The 20,275-nt window shown below is 40.4% G+C and overlaps 2 protein-coding genes across 16 annotated transcripts in view; both read right to left on the minus strand.

Moving 5' to 3' along the window:
- Positions 1–7,989, minus strand: part of l1cama (L1 cell adhesion molecule, paralog a) — a 39,677-nt gene extending 31,688 nt beyond the window's left edge. For all 3 annotated transcript variants that reach the window (XM_072367440.1, XM_072367439.1, XM_072367438.1), the window contains exon 1: positions 7,843–7,989. The gene's annotated coding sequence lies outside the window, so the exon portion shown is untranslated. The remainder of the gene's footprint in view (positions 1–7,842) is intronic.
- A 9,998-nt stretch (positions 7,990–17,987) lies between these two features.
- huwe1 (HECT, UBA and WWE domain containing E3 ubiquitin protein ligase 1) overlaps positions 17,988–20,275 on the minus strand; it is a 40,248-nt gene continuing 37,960 nt past the window's right edge. For all 13 annotated transcript variants that reach the window (XM_072366324.1, XM_072366323.1, XM_072366319.1 and 10 more), the window contains 4 exons: positions 20,038–20,155; positions 19,535–19,716; positions 18,969–19,159; positions 17,988–18,875 (listed from right to left, as the gene is read on the minus strand). In XM_072366324.1, coding sequence (XP_072222425.1) covers positions 18,773–18,875; positions 18,969–19,159; positions 19,535–19,716; positions 20,038–20,155 — 594 coding nt within the window. In that variant the 3' untranslated portion in view covers positions 17,988–18,772. The remainder of the gene's footprint in view (positions 18,876–18,968; positions 19,160–19,534; positions 19,717–20,037; positions 20,156–20,275) is intronic.

Raw genomic sequence — 20,275 nt, forward strand, 5'->3', positions numbered from 1 at the left:
AGTCAAAACAATGTTCACTTCACATATAAATAAAAGACAAATATGTCTGGGCTACTTGGAAGGATGAATAAAAACACTGAATGGATGGTGGAGTTGAGAGAATGAAACATCATTTAAAGATGGAAAATAGAGGTACTAAGAATTAACACTGCGGGTGTGCGTCTCTATTCACTACAGGATCTCTGTCCTTTACCCTTCCCATCTCTCTCAGCTACCTCTTTATCTTCATATCTCACAATGTCCTCCACACTCTCACTTCCAACTTATTGCTCTGTGCAGGATCAAACTTGAATAGTTAATGAAATAAAAAGTCCTTTCTTTCTCTCACTGGCTTTTCTCCTTTCTCCACTAACCCCACCATTCTGTGTATGGCCTGGAGGAGGAAGTCTTTGCTTATGAGTATAATTACTGTATTAAGCTTGTTAACAATGTCCAGGTCCTCTGTGTAGTCTCTTCTTTTTTTACTGTTTGTTTCTGCTCCTCATCCCCCTCACCACCACCCTGTGACATCTGCACGCCTGTGTTTCCTTTCTTCTTGTTGCTTTCTCTTGGGGATTGTCCCTTTTATCTTTTCTTCACATTAACAAGAAGCCTCACCCCATGTGTCCTCGGTGCTTCCTGCGACATCATTAAGTGCTCGGAAAAAAAAATTCAACAAATGATTTGCGAAAGTGGGCTCATCAAGTGTGCCTGGCAAGTCCAGCCACAGCAACAGCTCAATCCTACCTGCAATGCAACAGAGCGTGATATGTGATATAGACAGATAGTTTTATAGCAAAATGTAGAGTCTCTCCACTGCAGCTTGTGCTTGGGTTAGGCTCTTTGCAGCGCCATGCTCGATTAACTCTAATGAACACAGAGAGCAATCTCAAACAACTCTAACACCAACCTGATTTAAAAATGCCAAGTCAGAAGAGGCTAACAAGAACATTTTCCCAGACAGCATTCTGTTTAGGAAGAAAGGATGTGGTATGTAGTAATTCATTATTGCAATGGGAACACACAAATGGATGATGAGAGGGATATTGATCACAAAGAAAACAACAGAAGTTAGGTTATATAACTTCTTGTTTCTCTGTGTAAAGTCTCTAACATGCATACTTTAATGTTTTTGTCTGTAGATACAAGGATATTTCTAAATCTATGTTCCAAAGAAAATATTTTTTCTGTGTAGATCTAAGTTGTGAGACACCTGGAAGGTATGTCCTGCTGATTAAACTGAAAGATGAAGCTTCCCACTCAAATTGGAAATAGCAAGTAAAAATGACTTATATGAAACTCAAAGAGTCCCTTTCTCTAAATCTCATCTGTCTCTTCTGACAATTATTTTTTTTCCTTGACATTCGATATGCCTTTCTTCACACTTAAATCTCTTTCCTGCTGCTTATAATCAATTTTCCCTTCTCTAAACCTCTGTTCTCACAACACCCCCCCCCTCCTTGTCTTGAGGCCTCTTGCCTGACATTACCCCGTTTTAACCTTGTATGTCCCCCTGTCTGCTCCTCCAGCCAGCGGCTGCATCCATGTGGTGGGTGTTGTGTGTAATAGGATGGCACAGTAGGTGAGATTAAATTAGGCTAGTGTATGGGGATTACAACCCACTCCAAACCCAGGATCCCCTCCTACTCTCTGTAATCCAACTCTAATGAATATATCATGGCTGACACAGCAGATAAAACCGCTGGCAAGGACCTATAGTCACAACATCACTGAGGCACGTAGAAGAGATAAATACAGACAGTCTGTTTACTTACATCACTTTAGTATTTGAGGATGCTGTGTCAGTTAAAGTGTGTCTGGATATTTGTACTTCATGCCCCATCTATTCAAGTTATGTTTAATTCAGAATAGGTGTAGAGTGGGAAAGTATCAAGTGAACCAAAATCAATAAACTTTAATTTAAACACTCACAAATGAATAAGCCACAAGATGGATTCAGATAAGCCAGACTGTGTTTCACAAATAAGGGAACAATGCACGGCACTTCACCAATCAAGGAGCCACAAACCTAGTTTGGTCAGGTTATAACACCCCAGACAATGCTGCGTGTCCTTTCAGAACAGTTTAGCTTTCAATATCATCAGCCCAGATCGTGATTTGAAAGTCAAATTTTCAGACATCAAGGGAACATAATTTTGATAAGTAAAATCTTGGGCGTGCCCCTGCAGTACTTTAACAGACCGAACACACTGGCATAAGCTTCCACATTGCAGTCTTGTCTAGTCTTCCGGAATCACAAAGAAACCTGCCGACTAATTGTCTGTGATGTCTCCCAGAATATAAAAGGCTTAACATTCTCAAATTTGGCGAAACAACTAAAAACATCTGCAAACATTCTGTGATTATTATAAAGTACTTGTGAAACACAGGTGTGTCTGTAAGTGTTTTCAGTGTGATGAACAACGATGACAATGGACAAATAAACAACAATAAATGTTGAAAAGCATATAAAATCTCAGTAATATTGTATAACTACTGATCTAAGTTACCATGCCCCCAAGTTTCATTAAAAATGCAACTGGGCTCATAGAAAGAAATCAATGAATTAGTAAACCAATAAACAGACAGTGAAATGTAATGAAAGCCAGAATGGAGCCCTGAGGATTTACAATGTGGTCAGCGGTGTCAGAGAGATTGTCAATTTTCTTAAATAGATTTTACATCATATTGGGATATCAGTGCTTTCCTTCACAGACTTACATAAAGCAATCAACCTACAAAATTCTTGTTTGTGTCAGGAAATGTGTAAAAGCTAACTGAAAGACAAATGTAGTTATCTAGTTCAGGCTGTCATTGTCTGTATTTTACATAAAGAGCAAAATACATAAATTTTTTTATAAGCTTTCCCATTTAAAAATGTTTAATGTCAATACAATTACATAGCCAAGTATGAAAGGGCATTATATGTTCTGTAGATATACTCGGCTGCTAGTACTACAACTACCATAAAACACTGATGATGATATAATTCATTTTCTTCTAGTTTCTGTTATGAATAAATCCTATTTTTTTTCTTCTTTGGAATAGTCTTTGCCACCACAACACTCAGGTCAAGCATGTCAGCACGATCAACAATGCTTTAGCAATTTTTGGCTTGATTTAATCCCTGTCCTAACTTACTTGTAAAAACAGAAAATAAAATGTGTATCAATATAACAAGCATAGTTTGCGTTTGTAATTAGCATACTTGCTGTAATAATACAATGAGCTAATCTAAAGCTTGGTTAATATTGGCTGAGAAAACTGTCGACTGTTTTAAGATATTTGTCTGATATAAATAGTTTAGATTGGTCATTTATGGAGGATTCAAATGCCTTAGCCAGTACCTATAATCTGGAAAAAACGGAAGTAGTTATTTAAATCTGAAGGGCCTTCACCCTTTAACAGTGGAGGACCCAGCAGAAAGTATGATTCTATCTTAGCTGGACTGGGAGACTTTTCACAGTCTTAGCTCAACAGAAATCTATGAAGATGAGAGACAGAAATGGAAGAAAAAGTAAGCAGCTGACCATTATTTTGGCGACCTATATGGTTACTACAGTGACCAAAAGCAGGAATGTGAAGGAATAAGGTGCAAAATAAAGGCATAAATATTTTTTTCTCTGAAGCACCAACTCTGATAAATACCCTAAACTTAATTTCAAAGCCATTCACAAGTCATTTACCTAATGTGCTATCACCAGACATCTTTTTTTTTTCACAAATGAAAGGCAATAACCCAAGAATTTAACTGATGCATAAATAATGAATTCATCTGACAATGGCCAAAATAACAATTCATGCATGCACAGAAATACTCAAAGAAACATCTTTGACAATCAACAGATGACTTCATAGATACAGACCGATGCAGTCAGGAAACACAGGGTCAGTTTAGTCTAATTATAGTCACTGATTTGGACAATAAAGCCTCTTTGATAGAGCTGACTGTGGACCAGAAGCAGTGACGCTGCGGGGAATTCTCTGTGCTGCCGAAACAAAGATGTAATTTTACTGAATAAAAAAAAAAAAAGATGGACAGTCTCATATGCCCTTTCTTTCATTTTCAGTGTGTTGCCTTATTGTTTTGCTGCTTCCAGAATGATTTATTATTTTATACAATGGCACTGAAGAAAGAGAATTCAAAACAATACAAGCACTGTTTGCACCATAAAAGATAAATTAAATGACAAATGTTTTAAAAAATGATTTTATTTTAATATTTTCCTTCCATGATTTCTGAGGCCTCCTGTTTTATTATTGGTTTGGCAGTAATTAATTTATCTGCTGGTTCCAAGCAGTATCCACTGCAGTGCTCCAGTTTTGTCATTTTAACTGCCAATCTTATTTGATCCCCACAGGAATTCGACACTTCTCTCCCTCTCATGCCATTACACAAAAAGCTGTAATAAGGTAATTCACTCTGGCAAATTAAATTCATTTCCATACATGAAGCTTCTTTTTGTGCCCCATTCCCCATAGCAGGTTCAATTGTATAACAGGGTTGAATTTATGGGTCTTTGTCTGCAAGCCTCTTTCTCGGAACTAATAGAAGCCTAAGTGATTATTTTGATTAAGACCCAGATGTGTTTTCCTCTGTCTGCTGCTTGAATACTGATATGACTGGTGAAACCTAATATCTATATTGGCATTAGGACAAGGGAAAAAGGAACAAAGACACAGAGCCAATAAAAGGAAATTGTTCCTTAGTTTGAAAGGTTTGATCTGTCTGAACAGACCAAGCAGGAATTTTGATGTGATGACTGGAACAAGTTCTCTTCCACCTATAACAGCCTTGATATGTATGCCAGCTATAAACCAAGCTGCTGTCTTTTAAATCAATCCTTTCCTTACCCCCTCCTGCCTCATCTCCCCTTTGTAAATTTCAGTCTCCCCTCTCACAGGCTTCCTTCCCACCTCCTCTGTTCTCAATAAGCATTTACCCATGGCTGGCCTGTCAATCCACCTGACCCTTAGCATCCTAAATCACCACAATGTATTCTCCACCAAACCCTGACAGCATGTCTGCATGATCCCATGCTTGACACCCACAGGGCTGACTCCCATCTGCACAGTCTAAATCAAACAGCCTTCAAGCTGCAGCTTGATGTGTAAGGGGGACTCTAGTTTGACAGCATGGGGAAGGTACACTGGATCTTGATGCTGAACTACATAAACACATGCAAGGCGTTGAAAACATGTGCACATGCTGGCAGTTAACTTAAGGTAATTCACTCCCAATCCTTTGAATCTGAGTCAGTGAGTTTGTAGCTTTACAACTATGAACCTCAAAGGAGAATAAAAAAGATTAAAGTATTTTTGTTGACACTTCAGTCTGAGAGACAGTTCTCCCTCTTAACCCTTATTTTACTCCACTGCAGCTTCAATGGCTGAATCCCAGGAAAGTGTTAAGTGTGGTCTTTGATCAGAAGCAGACACTTAAGTAATCAGGCCGGAGAGGCAACATCAGAGAATCTTTCATTTAGAGCACTGCTAAGTGATGTTTACAAAGGGCTTGTTTGTGCTGCAGAACATGTGCACAATAAATGCATTCGTGTCTGTATGTGTTCATGTATCTTTGTTTTATGAGCAAGATGACTGACAAAGAAGTCCTCTGGCTATAACAGGTGGCTGAGGAGTGAAGGACCACCACTGCACTGATCTACTTAGGAGCAGGTCAGTCTTCCCTCCTACACAACACCAGCTCTCCACTTCAACACAGGACCAACATACCATAAAAGGAATATGACAGAAGCATATAAAATTGACTATATAATCTATATAACTATACAATCTTTTTCAGTCATAATTAGTCTCATAATCGTTTTTTTTCGATTATACAGAAATCCTCCATTTGATCTTCTTGCCCTCTGTTTACATAATTCTTAATTTTGCTACAGCACATCTTCCCTTGTGACCTTGCCCCTTTTTTATATCCTTGTTGATTATCTCCTGCTGCACCTGTCAATACCTATTGCAGTGAACAGGCATTACAAGATGCAAATTGCTTTGCCTTTCAAATGGAAGACCAGATTGTTCTGCTCCATGTTTTTCATGCTGTTTACAACATCCTCCGCTGTCTTTCTGTCCCAGATCCCTGTCGCTCTGTCCATCTCTTCTCACATAAATCCCCATTTCCATCCATCTCTTTGGTGGAACAGCTCAATTAGAAGTCAGCATCAGAGGGGAGATTTCATTCTGCACCATAATGTAGCAAGAGTAATCATTGACTCCAAGTCAAGCTACTCTGACAATAAAATCCCTGCTACACCAGCAGCTCCCATGACAGCCTGCCACAGCCAAACAAAACCGACTGCATTAAATAGAATGGTAATGTGACCAGCAGTGGGTCTCTGGAGCATTGCTGCCACACAGAGGCTCCATACACACAGACTCATTCACTCCCACACCCTCCTCAGCAGCTGTATCTTGATCTATTGTGTGGCTGTGTGCAGTGCAGTATGTTTATGGATGTTGTACAGATGGTAACAAGTCATTGTTGGGCAGTGTCTTCCCTCCCCTCTGGTCTCTTGACGGGGTTCATCTGGGACAAGCTGCAGGCAACTGAGGCAAGGGAGGGAGAGGAAGAGCAGGCTCAACATGCCACAGGCACACACACATGCACTGCCACGATAGAGCTGATACTTTTAGCGATCAAACTGTTAGTTATATTATTGTGAGTCCAGTCATGTCGTCAAGCATGAGACGCTCATGGCGTGCACAAAACACCAGACATGCAGTAACAACCTTCACGGAACAAGCTACCTGCCTGAAGCAACACTTCTAGCGATTCAGGATTCTACATCATTAACACAACTGGTGGAGCATTCTCTTTCAGCAGGTGTAGAAAAGGACATTTAAGAGACCAAAGTGCTTGACAGTTGGCATCTGTATGGCATACAGCCAGGTGAGTGCCTTCTTTTCACTGGCACGCCTCCACAGTCTGCTGTGTGCGCTGCCCCACCCTTATTTTCCCTCCGACATCTCCTTCAGAATGAAGGTCTCTCTTATTGTCTCCTGTTGACATCTGAATCTCTCTTTCTTTCTGTCTTTATCGCAGTTCTTCTCAACTTCCTCCTCCTTTCCTTCAAAGCATTTAGTTTAAGATTACTTATCTCGTCACTGCCTTGCCAAAAAATACATACACTACAGCTACAAGAAATAGGACTGAAAGACTAGAAAATTGTTGTAGACTGCTCTGCTGTGTTGATCACCTGATAGCCGAGTTTCATCCACCGCAACAAAAAAAAACATTCTACTAGCGCATTTCTTGAGTCATTATTGCATGTAGCTTTCGACACATGTATCTCAACTCATCTCGGGTAAGAAAGTAGACATGAGGCAATATTAAACAAAACTTATGACCAGTAAAGTGTTCAGTGAGGTGGTACAATAGTGCTCAGCACTGCTGCATATTCAATATTAATGTCAGAGGAGACCCTGTTGCATGCAGATGAAAGATTAAGACACAGGAAGAAGAGAAAAGCATTTTTTCTCTGACAATATTTTTTACCAACAGGTTATCTGTGACATCTGCTGATCCAGTGTTACAGTTACCTCAGTTAAGTCCAGTGACATTCGTTTCATAGTTATCGTTTCAATTAAGTGTGTTGAAATTAACATAAACAATCACCGTAATGGATGGCAATAAGATCAATCTCCAAAGAGAGCATATCGAAATAAGAGGCTGATGTCTATGATCCAGACAATCATCCTTTACTGCCTGAAGATGATCCAAAGGTGAGATTCCATAACAAGCCACCTCCACCTAACAGCCTAATTAATCTGCTCACCACAGCTCACTACTGCTCTTATTCCATTTGATGACAAACTGTCCCTCTCGTCACAAAAAGACCCTCTTACCTCCACAGTGTGGCTCCTTTCCTTTGACAACTCCTTGCGTCCTCTTTCTTTTCTCCTTCCTTATCTACTTGTGTCTTTTCTTCCTCTTCTCTGTGAAATTGATTGTGCCCCTCGCCTCTCGCTGATGCTGCAGTGATAGAAAAACACACCCTCATTCGACCGCACTCTCTCCCTCCCTCCCTGACTCTCATTGGCTGCCTGTTAGAGGTGACATCACCCTTCTTCTCTGCTTGCCTCCCTTCCTCCTCCTCCTCTGTTCCCTCCCTTACTCTCTCCTCACCTCACTCTCTGAGGATTCTGGCCATTCCTTTATTGTGTTAGCTTCCATCCTCTCTCCCGTCTCCTGTCCTCATCTTCCTCTGTCCACAGTCAGGATTAGTAGGCCCAATGACTCTGGAATTTGGTTCTTATAGTGATTGTGATGCAGTGTCAGGCATTATAATACATACTGAGCATATGGCCTGTTGCCCTTCAGGATGCTCTGTGCTCTTCAGCTTCTCATTCTAGGAGCCGATAAAGCACTATGGTAAAACACAAGCATATAAGGTTCAGTATTTTTAATCTCTGGGCTCAACTTTTACATTGATTGGATTTCTCGGAGTTCAGCTGAGATTTGTTTCATCATAGTATGATCACAGGCTCTACTGGGATGAATGTTACATAACGCTGGTGAATAAAAAAATATATCTGGAATCATTGTTGTCTCTCATGTGAGTGTTGCACTAATTTTCGGGAAATAAAGAGCTGGGAAGTCCAGGGACTGCCTGGCTGTGTTAGTTTGCTCTGACAAGATAACACAATTGTTAAATGTCATTGGTTGGCTATAACCCAACAGACATGATGATAAAGATCTTTTGTTTAGAATGCTTTTGTCTGCTGCACCGGGATTAACAGTAATTTATGTTTTTGTCATCTCTGCTTCCCCTGCAGCTCATCCAAAATTCAGAAATGCAAAACTGAATGTGCTTTCATTTCCTTTGAAAAAACTGTGTAAACTGGTGCTTGATACTTGAAAGCACTTCAGTTCTTATTTTGTTCTACAAAACGTTTTAGATCCTCTAAATAATTACACTGCTCAATTTCAACTTCACATCTGCTTGGCCTTTTTCATTTGCTGCCTGCAGACTGTAGAATACTTTTCCTCTCGCTGTTTTAAGATTACTCTAACAGGTACTTATTTTCTATTATGTAAATGCACTTATGAGTCTCCAGCTCCTGAGCAAGTACTAATGTGAAACCTTATCAAATGCAATAGATGAAAAATGCAGAGAACATAGTTCCTTTAAGTTACTTTATGGATGGAAAATCTGGTCTGTGGCAGCAACAGTTGACCACTTGAGTTACATTGTACAGAGATTTACATTTCTAAATTACAAGCAAGCTGATCAGTCTTTAACATTATGGGACACTGAAAAATTAATGCTGTCGTTTTAAAGCCTTCTGGGGGAATTATATTTTTTTATCTTTTTGGTGCCAGAATTGTTCAAGGGGGTAAAACGCTGAAAAGGGATACTTAATTAAACCTGACCTGTACCTTAGCCTGAAAACCATTTAATTATGGAATTCTTTTCGAAAATCGCTGCCAGCATCAAGACTGAATCTATTAATTGAATAGATTGACTTAAGAATTCACAAGTGAAGTTGATTACTTTTGAACAGAAGTTTGTTGGAGCACCCAGTATCCACCACTTTCAGGCAATTCGACAAAGCTTCACATCTGATGATGGATAACTACCTCCATCTTTACATAAAATCTATGGTGAGGCTATGTATAAGAGCAGTTCAGCATTGTAATACAGCACATCCAAACTTTTGCTGTTTAAATTCACATTGTCGATGTTTACTACATAATGGTTACCAAGATTCACATCTTTGTTTATCCTGATATCATTCAAACATTTGAGACGTAGCACTATTGGTTTATCACGGTCGTTATACAAAATCCTTTGGGGAGGTAGGAGGTAATCTATAATCTACAGGAAATGGACAGAATTACCCTGATGCCACCCACTGGTTTGTTGACTACCATTTCAAAGAAACTAGGACTGACAGATAAATACTTCCAAATCCAAAAATCACTAAACATCCCAACTCTGTACCAAATACGGTCAATCCAAAAAGACCAAGATAGCAAGAGCCAAATGTAGATCTTGAGACTTCGAAATAGTCGCAAACCAGTGGGTGACATCACAATGATTTTGACCACTTCTTATACACGGATCTTCCAGCATAGCTGTGAATGTTTTGAAACTTTTTAAGATCATTGAAAATTTTACAATTTACGATCTCTTAATGTATCACCTGGGCCCTTTGTGTGCTTAATTGCCTCTTTCTGTTGTAGCTACATAAGGTGGAGATTAACAGTACAGAGATACACAAGTATGAGTACACAAATAACTTTTGATCCTGTTCCTGAAATAAAAGTGGAGGCAGAAAAACAATTAGCACAGTTACACTCTCGGTCCACATCTGTTGCTAAATATAAAGCTCAGGAAATTGGGGCAGCACCTGGTCCAGTCAGGAAACCCTCTTCTCACTGATCTGCTGTTGTTTTTCTTTGTGCATCTCCAGCTTGAGGTTGCCAAGCTTGCCCATCTGCCACTGCTGTCCGAAAAATCTGCCAGGCATTTAGACAAAAGATGCCACAGCAGCAGACAGCGTGGACATAAATGATTGATGATGCCAGTTATGTGTGACACTCAAGAGAAGTTTGATGGCCGAAGAAAGGCTGAGAAGTCAAGTCAATGAAGACACCAACTGTGGAAGAACATGAGGAGTCAAACTCAGCTCCTTCTTTCACTCAAGTGATTTTTAACAATATTTTGAACATAAAACCAATAGGGCAGATATTAGAACATAATGTTTTTGCCTTTGTCAACAATAAGGTTTCTGACATGATGTGATATGATTCAGCTTCTGTTTAGTGCAGGCTCCTAAAACAGAAGGTCTTACTGTGAGATCTAAAGAGATGGAAGGAAATTAGCATCTTGGAAAGGAAGTCTCCATCGAATCGATCTGTTGAGAGAATGTCTTGATTGTTTCACCTCCTCATAGCAAATGTTAACCTTTAAGAGGACACATTTACTTCAACTGTCAATCTGTCATATAGCTGGGCTTTTACATAGGAACATTTATCTATGAGATGTGCCTGCACTTGCAAAAGCTCTCTGCCCATTTTCTTTCCTCCCGGACTTGACCGTAAGTGAGTTAGCTGGCAGACTGTCGGAAAAGATGGAATGATATACGAGTAGAGAGACAGGTTCAGCGAGAGGGAGGGGGGAAGCTTGTGAATGAACAACTTAAAGTCTGGAGTTGCAGGAAAAACATGCAGTCAGCAAAACACAGAGAGAGGGCAATACAATTCCATCAGCTTAAAAAGCAAGGGGAGCAGGGAAATAGAGCAAATGGCTGCTGTGAGAGTGTGGAGGTCCAGACAAAGAGGAAGTATTGAGATAGAAATTGCATGACATCAAAGCTGATAGGGAGCTGAGAATAGTATTTCATAGTGTTTTGGACACAAAAAAATGCATAGATATTCACAGCTGGAAACCATAAACATTGTTAAATGTCCTCAAAAGTTCTCTTTGGTTCAGTCAGGGAAGAAAGTAGTTTAAAAGCCCAGCATCACTGCACCATCAGGGTGTGTGGACACGAGGATAAAGTTGAAAAGGGGACAACAGTTACGATGGTCCGGCTTTACCACAGACAACTATCTGCAATGGAGGAACCGATGGGCTGAATGAAAGGATCTGAAGAAAACAAGGAAATGCTTTAAGCCTATGAAGTGTGTGTGAAAAGCATCTGTGGGTGTTGTGACTGTAACATGTCATGAATACTGTCTCCAAAGAAGATCAATAGAAACAAATGGCAAAAGAAAAAAAAATAGTATGGACTTCTTCATAGTTTATGGGAAGCTAGCGTGGAAAACACGAGGTTCATGGGATAAACAATTCCAGGAAGACCCAGTGTGGGAAAATGCATCATTACCTCTTACTATTTCCACATCACTTCATTATTCTTATCACTGTGCAATGTCAGATGTTGAGGTTAAAGAGCACTTTGTGAATTTTGTTCAGCAAATTTTTGACATTTCACAACAGGAAAAACATAAATAATACAACAGCTTGAGTTCATTCATTTTTGCCAATTCGGTTTCACAGTAGTTCGTACCGACTGACTGGACATTTGCAGTGTCGTTTATAAAAGGTTCAAAGTTTTTACTACAGCTAAACCTTGAGATAATTCCTGACAATGGTCTTACATTAAATGAATAAAACCCTCATTATACACCAAAGCAAATGAGAGCTCAGCCCTGCACCCACAGAGAAAAGTACACATTTGGTGGATGAGATCAGGAGACTGAAGCGGGCAACACAACTTATTCAGGGGGTTGACATACAAAACCGTACAGAGTTCAGCTTAGATTATGTATTCATTTATTCATCCATCCCTGTGTCTTTTAATCAATTACTCATAACTTCAGCTGAAAGGATCTCCAAAAGTGTGCATCAAGCTCATACAAAGACCCCCTCAAGCTTGGACACATGCATATAGATGTGTAAAACTACAATATAGCCACTACTGGAATTTTCTGCTCAACGGGTGAACTGATAGTGTGATCTGTTTTATAAATGAGGCCCTTGTGCTTTTGTTACTGGGAGCCACCTTGCTTTTGTGATTAGATAATAAAAATCTCCTAAATGCAATAAATAAGTGTTCACACTGAAAGTGATCATTTCTTACTGAACGTGTGCCGGTAAGGGCGTCAAAGGAAATTCGGAACAACAAAGTGGCAGAAAAAGTTAGAAATTAAGCTGTGAGCCAGCAGCAATTAGTGAAAAGTGGAAAAAAAAAAAGGTGTTCATGTGAAAAAGAAAAAGGTGTTAAACAACAAAGCCACGGATGGATCTTGAGTGAGAAGTGGGCTCTTTTTCTCCTACATTCCAACTGTCAATGTGGCCAGCTTTTGGAGGGCCATTGATCTGGTTAAAGTCATTAAGCGGGCAGAAGGTCAGTCAGACGTTTCTGACCTGGCGTTAATCACTCGCTAATTGAAGGGAAATGACTGATTTAGTTTTCTGCCATGCTTAGAGTGGCTTGGCTTCTAAATATGACCAGCACTTTACCCACCAGAACATATCTGATTAAGCACGTTAACTGCATGGAAATAGCTCTGAGTCACCCTCAAACAAACGAGATTCACCAAAGGTTAGAGCTCCATGACAGATGAGATGTTGTTGTTACCAGAGAGACAAAATGAGGGCAGTCTCTTAGAGTGGAAATGGCAAGTTGCAGCTTTTGTATACCCAAATTCACCACTTATATTCGAATCAAGGCTTTTGTAAGGAAGTTTCTGCACAGTGTGCCATGTTTTCAACGCAAAGGAGTGACTGTAATGCTTATAAGTATAAAGTCTGACAATTCAAAGGTTTTTTTTTTTATCTCTAAAATAAAAACAACCATCACTGTCCTCACAGTTCCTAAATGCTTTGTAATGGGGCAACCTCTGACACATCTGTTTAAACGGAACATCTCCCTGTTATAGTTACAGATGAATAAGCTGTTCATTTCAGATGGGGCCATCTAATCATTCAGTAGCTATTGCCTGCTGCTATATTATGTCTCAGTCTGTGGCTCAACAATATCACTTTGGCCAATGATAGCCGTTAGTAGTTGACCGCATTTCGTGATCTCTAATGAGACGAGGCTGAATTTCATGCAGTTGCTTGCCTCCTCTAAAATGCCACAAGGTGCCCACCGCTGTGCCTCTGAGGGGAGGTGAAGCAGAGGCTGGAAAGGGAGGGGGTTGCCCTCGGAAAGTGCTAGATAGCTAGCGACCGCAGAGACATGGAAACGCAGAGGTAATAAAGACTATGACCTTTACAGTAGGCAGACTTGTCATTTCTAGTTTGGATGTGGTCTCTGTGCTTCTGCTAAACTTAAACACACCTGAGCCCAGCTTAAAAAAAGTAAAATAAATAATGATGATAAAATGATACACAAATCCTGGTTCTTAAAAGACAGTGCAAAGCCAAAAACATTAGTCAGTATGCGACTAAGCAGACTCTAGTTGTTGCTGCTCTCCTCTCCAGACGCTGTCCTCACAGGAAGAGCAAAGATGGAGCCTAATCAGGAGGTGATGACACACCCGACAGATTCAAAACATCACACCTTCTCTAAGTTGTCACACTGCTGTCAAAACTGGAGGCTGCTCCTGTCCACCTTGATATGTCAAGCTTCTCCTTCATCTACGCATTTGCCGCAATAATTCACAACGTTTGCTGGAAGAAGTTCCAGAAATAGAGGAATGTGAGAGAACACACAACCCTGAATCTGATTTGAAAGATTCCACTGCGGTTCTTTAGATTTAGAAATTCTGCCATGATGAAACAACACGTTATTTGCCTTGACTGTAAGCAAATAACAATAGTGCTGACTGCTATTCTCTGTTACTGAACCCAGAGTTAAGTGATTAAATGTACATCAAGCTTCAGGAACATTTTGAGTGATTTCAGCAAAGAAAGGGTTAAACACTGTCAATTTACTTCAGTATGAATTAGAAACATAAACCAGTTACTCTAATGAACTGACTTTGTCCCTTTGCCCATTTGGGCTCTGCAGTAAAAAATACCTTTTATCATTTTGCTCTGTGAACACTAATAAAAGTGATTTATCCCACAGCCACCGAAGGCAGCAGCAGTAAACTATAAGACTGAAAGCTTTCTTGCTTGTACACAAAGTAGTCATTATCAATTAACTCCACCGGCCTTCTTTCCTTCCTTTCCTACCATCAGTGATGAAGACGGAATCCTATGATAGTTGCTCTGTATCACCAATAAGATATTCTCTTCACACACACACTAGTTGATGTCGAACTTTTAAACAAATCACAATCCATTTGTTTCTCAAAGTGTAAAATGTAAAAAGCTGAAGTACCACAGTTTCAATTCTAGTAGTAGTCAGCCCTTCGTGGTTTCCTGGAAAACAGGAAGCTCGTGGGGATCAGGAACAACTTGTTTGCTGTGAAATCTAATGATCCCCATGCAGTGCAGCTGGAACAATGAATTGGAAAAGCTATTTGGCAGCAGTGCTGAGAGATCCAGCACCAGCTGACATTTACTGTAAACTGGCAAACTCGAGCCAAAGTTGCAACATGATTTCTGAGAAGTTAACTCGCATGTGAGGCAATGTGCAGCGAAACCTTTCAACAGGCAAAATTCTTTGCAAAGATTGAGTTTTCTCCTGTACAAGCAAATCAAAGTCTCAGCACAGCAACAGATGCTCGCAGAAGGCTGTGCGTGCTCCAGACATAAAAGGGATGTGGCGGGCACTGAAAAACCAGGTCTTCGAAAAGGCTCGGAAATCTCTGCATGACAGCACTGTAATTTCATTTATCACGCCTCAGCATGCACTAAATCAGACATGGACGCTCTCTATTCTGCCACCGGTGTGAGCAGGTTTTCAGCGGGAGCTGCGGTGGGGGAGGGTCAAAGAGGCAGAAAAGAAACATCGGCGGGTGGGTGGGTTCAGTTCGATTTCCACTGTTGTTGGGGGTCCTCGAGTGGAACGAATTCAGCACGCGAGAGTGGTTAAAGGAAGGTGGATACACATGGGACAATGGAGAGAAAAAGAGGGAGCGACAGGTGCAGGCATGCAAGAGCTTAAGTGGAGGGGAAACCCAGGAAGGCACGACACTGGGTATTATGGCAAAGCAATTTATACAAAATGATGAGCTCCAAATCTCTGGTGACATATAGGATTTTGTTAGTAAAAACGAGGACTCTTACAGCAGAGATGCTTAAATTTGAGTATGAAGATGTGGGAATGTCATCTTGTGTGTTATGACATTTTAAAAAAAAGGAACTTTGAGCAGATGCACAGTATATCAGGAATGTTGAGTGGACACTCACAGTGATGCTTATCAGGAGGAACGCAGATAAATCACTAGGATTTTCTAACCGAAGGATTTAACTCGGACACCTGTACAGAGACTCTTTCCTGTGGAAACTATCAACTGTTTCATGAAGGTCTTTGTAATAAGTAATCGAGAAAAACGAAAGCCAATACACATAGAAAGAGCCAACATATAGCAAGCAATCTTTGCTTGTAGGGTGAGCTGGCAAGGCCTCTGTACCTTGAGGAAAGCCATTTCAAGCCGAGTGATGCTGCAGTAATCAGGCATGAGAGTTCTACACAAGCCGTGTTCATATCAAGTTTGGTCTGAAGGAGAAACCATTAGTCTGCGAGGAACAGATCATTTAAAAAAAAAAGTTTTCTGTGTAAAATGCATTTCCTGTTTACATGACAGACCTGTGGCAAATGTTCAATGTTTTTCTGTCAAATAACCCGACACGAGCTTTAGACGTGACGTTTCCCCCCTTTTCTCACTTTGATGCACTAAAAATCCTAAATAAACTCCATTCAGTGGCTAGCAAAAGTATTCTCGCCCTTTGACTTTTTTCCTATTTTGTCGAATCATCACCTGGAATTTAAATGAATATTTAATTCCGACCAGTTTCCCAGTCCCTGCTGATGAAAAAAATATCCACAGCAGGATGCTGCCGCCACCGTGCTTCACCACGTGGGTGGGGTTCCTGGGGTGAGGAGTGGTGTTGGGCGTGCAGCAGAGGAAGCATTTTCCTCGATGGTAAAGAAATCTATTTCTCGTCTCATCTGACCAGAGGACTTTTCTAGTATGTGGGAGACTATTTGAAGAGTCTCCCACATACCTTTTGGTGAAGTTGTCTGTAAGCAGTGGCTTTTTTTTTTTTTCTTCTTCTGGCCACTTCTCTGTGAAGCTCAGCTCCGTTTATAGCGGTCCTCTGGACAGATCCTGTCCATTTTTTTCATGATATTTCTAATGGTGCTCCACGGGACTTCCAGTTTGGACATTTCTATGCATTTCTTTAATAAATAAACTCTGATTTGGACTTCTCCACATCTTGTCCCTGACCTGTTAGGGGAGCTCTTTCATCTTGATAACGCCTCCAGATCAGCGGTTTTGCAGACTCTGGGGCCTGTAAGAGCAGGTGCACATATACTGAGATCATTTGACAGACCTGTGAAACTAATGTGTCTTCTGAAGGTAGTTTGGAGCAGATCTATTGCGGGGTTTCATAGCAGCATGTAACACCTTCGGCACATTTTTTTCCTTTTCTTCATGTGACTTGAGCAATCACGGCAAATTTGTTATTGTCAATTACAAACGTACACACAAGAAAAATACAGGTTATAACATCCTCTGGAGGATTTAGGAAAAAGAAAATTTGAATACTTTCACAAGCCATTGTAGCCGTCACCGTTGTTACAATTTAAGCAACAATTGCTGTGACAAAAAGAGTTGTTTCACTGTTTAAAAGGTAACATTATTTTAGCGTTCGCTCACAACGGTCTTAACATTATTGCCAAGGCGACGGCTGAGGTGCTGCAGGTCGTTTACAGGATTTCATAAGAACTACTTGCTGAAATTTTATGAATGACGTGGATATTTGTAGTATCTACATAACTTTAGGTGCAGATTGCTGTTAGAAAACTATAAAGGTGTTCATTTTATCTGTTGAGATGTCACTAATAACTTAAAGCTGTGCAGAGGCTCAGTGCCACAAGTTCTTAGACTTTGAAACTAGACAAATAAACATGCCACACCCTCGTTCTTTTTTTATACTCCTAAGTATAACCTCTTCACAGCAAGATTTTCTCTCCTTGTGGCAGTTTAGTCACATTCTCATTTAACTCCCAGACGTTCTTGATATGAGCCAAAAATGTCTGCTTTAGTGCGGGTCTATTCCCAGCCAGTTGAAGACGAGCAGACGAAGCCTGTGATAACACCGCGTCAGTGCTCTGTCGTCGCCATTTCATCAGTAGTGAGGACTGAAAGAGGGGACACCGTGGGCTGTGTGACATCATGAAGACGGCAGCGGCAAAGCGCTGCAACGAGCTCCTGCTCAAAAGTGATGGTGTCAGCACAGCAAGAGACAGAGGACAGTTGTTTGAGTCACTGGTGTGATTAATGCCATGTGGGATTGATATCCGAGTCACCGGAGACTCAACGGGGATCTGTCCAGAAGTAATCTGAATGGACACATTGTTTGATTGAAAGAGTTCACTGAAAATAATGGCTAAAACACTGTTAAGAGACAACGAACGAAATTTTATGCATTTATTCATGTTATTCCACTCTGATTCAAAGGCTCAAGGCTGGGTCAGCGATTTAATAGCCAAAAATACTCTAGAATTTATGGTTATTGTCTTTTAAATCACCTTCAGGGTTTTCTCTTCATATTTTTCGGTAACATCCTTCCTTAAAAATGCCACAAAACTTTGAAAAGTGCATTTTTGTGGATATCTCCAAAACATCTCAAGTCGTTCATAAAAACGTTCCCCATTGTCAAGGCTTGTGAGGTCACAAATTTGCAACAGGAAACCACCAACATTTTTTCCCCAAAGGTTTTATAACCATCCTGTTCAAACAACATTCTTTTTTTTCTTTTTACACAGCCAGAGAACAAAAAAAGATTTAACATAATAAACTCCCAAACCTTTTGTACAGAGAAATCAAACTAAATGAAGAAAACATCTCTTATATTAGTCCATGTTGTATCCTCTGAATTCCCCATTGCATTTACCTTAAATTGGGAAGGGAGACACATTTGTGTCAAAATGAGGCTCTCTGTGTTGTATGCAATGTCAATCAGTCTATTTCACTTGCTGGTTTTATCGGTTTTATATGGAATAGAAACCAGCAAGACTAGGCCATTCAACAAGTAATCCAGTAATGTCTATGATAGTGTGTGTGTGTGTGTGTGTGTGTGTGTGTGCGTGCGTTCAGAGGTTATCGGTGTGAATGCGTCAAGAGTAGGCAAATCTAAAGTAAGTGTAAGTGTGTGTGTGTGTGTGTGTGTGTGTGTGTGTGTGTTAAAAGTCTCATGGTTTAAGCCAGTCCGAATCCCTCTGAGCATTCCTGAATGGCCAACAGCAGCATGTGTCTCAGCTTCTCATAGCTCTCATAGGCTGGAAGGTCCAGCTGGTTAAAGCTGAGGGAGGAGAAAAAGAAGAAAACCTTTCATAAATAGACGTTTTAAATTAAGTCAACGCATATATTACTTGTGCACTTGCAACATGTTTACCAGGTATGAGCAGATGGCAGGCGGTCAGTTGACCGATCATCGCGGTGGATTTGGAACTTCTGGATGCCGTTCATTCCCTCCAGAGCAGCAAAACCCTGGAGTGGAACCTTGGATGTACCAGTGACAAACTGTAGGAACTTGGCCCGGTCTGCCTGGTCAAAGGACCGCAAGGCCCTCCAGAACCACTGGATCTACAATTTCAAAGTGAGCAAACGTATGATAAATTAATTAAATTCTGATTTATCCATCTATTTTGCAGTAATGCCAAAAAGGGAAGCAGCAAGCGAGTGTCATGTTATTTTGCTAAAGACACAATTCAGATCATTTACATGGAAAGTCTCACAGCTGCATCCTGTATTTTCTAGTTCACCTGGAATATTCCACAAATAAACATTTGCCAGATCAGCTCGACTGAGCTGGAAATGTAAGCAAAGCCAAAATGTGTCCATTGAATCTTTTAATCTTCCGAGTTGGGTGTTCGACTATCTAAACGTACACCTAAATGCTTTGTCACACAGTTTAATATTAAAACTGTAATATTTGTAAATGTGTTTACTCATCTATACCTGGATGGAGCTGGACTGGTATTTATGATATTCAGTGTTGGCCTTTAGGTCATCAATGTCAATTGTAGGCAGGCCAGAGATGAGCAGCTCCAGCTCTTGCTCAGTGAAGATGGAAATCAGCCTCTTGGGGATGATCTCATAGAACCCTTCAAGGAAGGCTGCCAGCTGTTTGCGGATTGCACCTACACACACACACAGAAAAAAAACAGTGGGAACATTATTTTGGGAAACTAATGGCTTTCGGTCATCTTTTTTTTTTTTTTTTTTAAAAAGGTAAAAAGGTGAAAATTCAACTGTTGCAGCTTCCTGCTGCAGAAACACCTTTGACTTTGCTGAAAATTCAAAATCTGACTGCTGCCACCAAGTGGTTTCATCTATAATTACCAATTATGATGGTTTTAGCAGATTTAACCAATGAACTAACCGTAAATAAGCACACAGTGATTTTTTGCACTTCGTTGTTTGAATTCAGCCATAATGTTCATGAAAAATTAAATCCCCACCTGTCATCTTCATCTGGCACACCAGGTGTACATACTCCTTTTTGTTTTCCTCTGTGACAAGAATATTGGCGCCATTTGGCTTGAGGTCTCTTACTTCACACACTCCAAACTCCTGGACCTACAAACAACAGTCAAATTTCAGTGACAGATGTTGACACAGTAACCACCCACCTTCTCTGGAAATCAAGGGTGACGAGGAAAAAAAGTAAATATCTGAAAGACTTAAGAAGACGCAAAC

The sequence above is a fragment of the Leuresthes tenuis genome, unplaced genomic scaffold, assembly GCF_036924035.1.
Source record: "Leuresthes tenuis unplaced genomic scaffold, fLeuTen1.0.hap1 SCAF_16, whole genome shotgun sequence".
In the NCBI taxonomy this organism is placed as follows: Eukaryota; Metazoa; Chordata; class Actinopteri; order Atheriniformes; family Atherinopsidae; genus Leuresthes; species Leuresthes tenuis.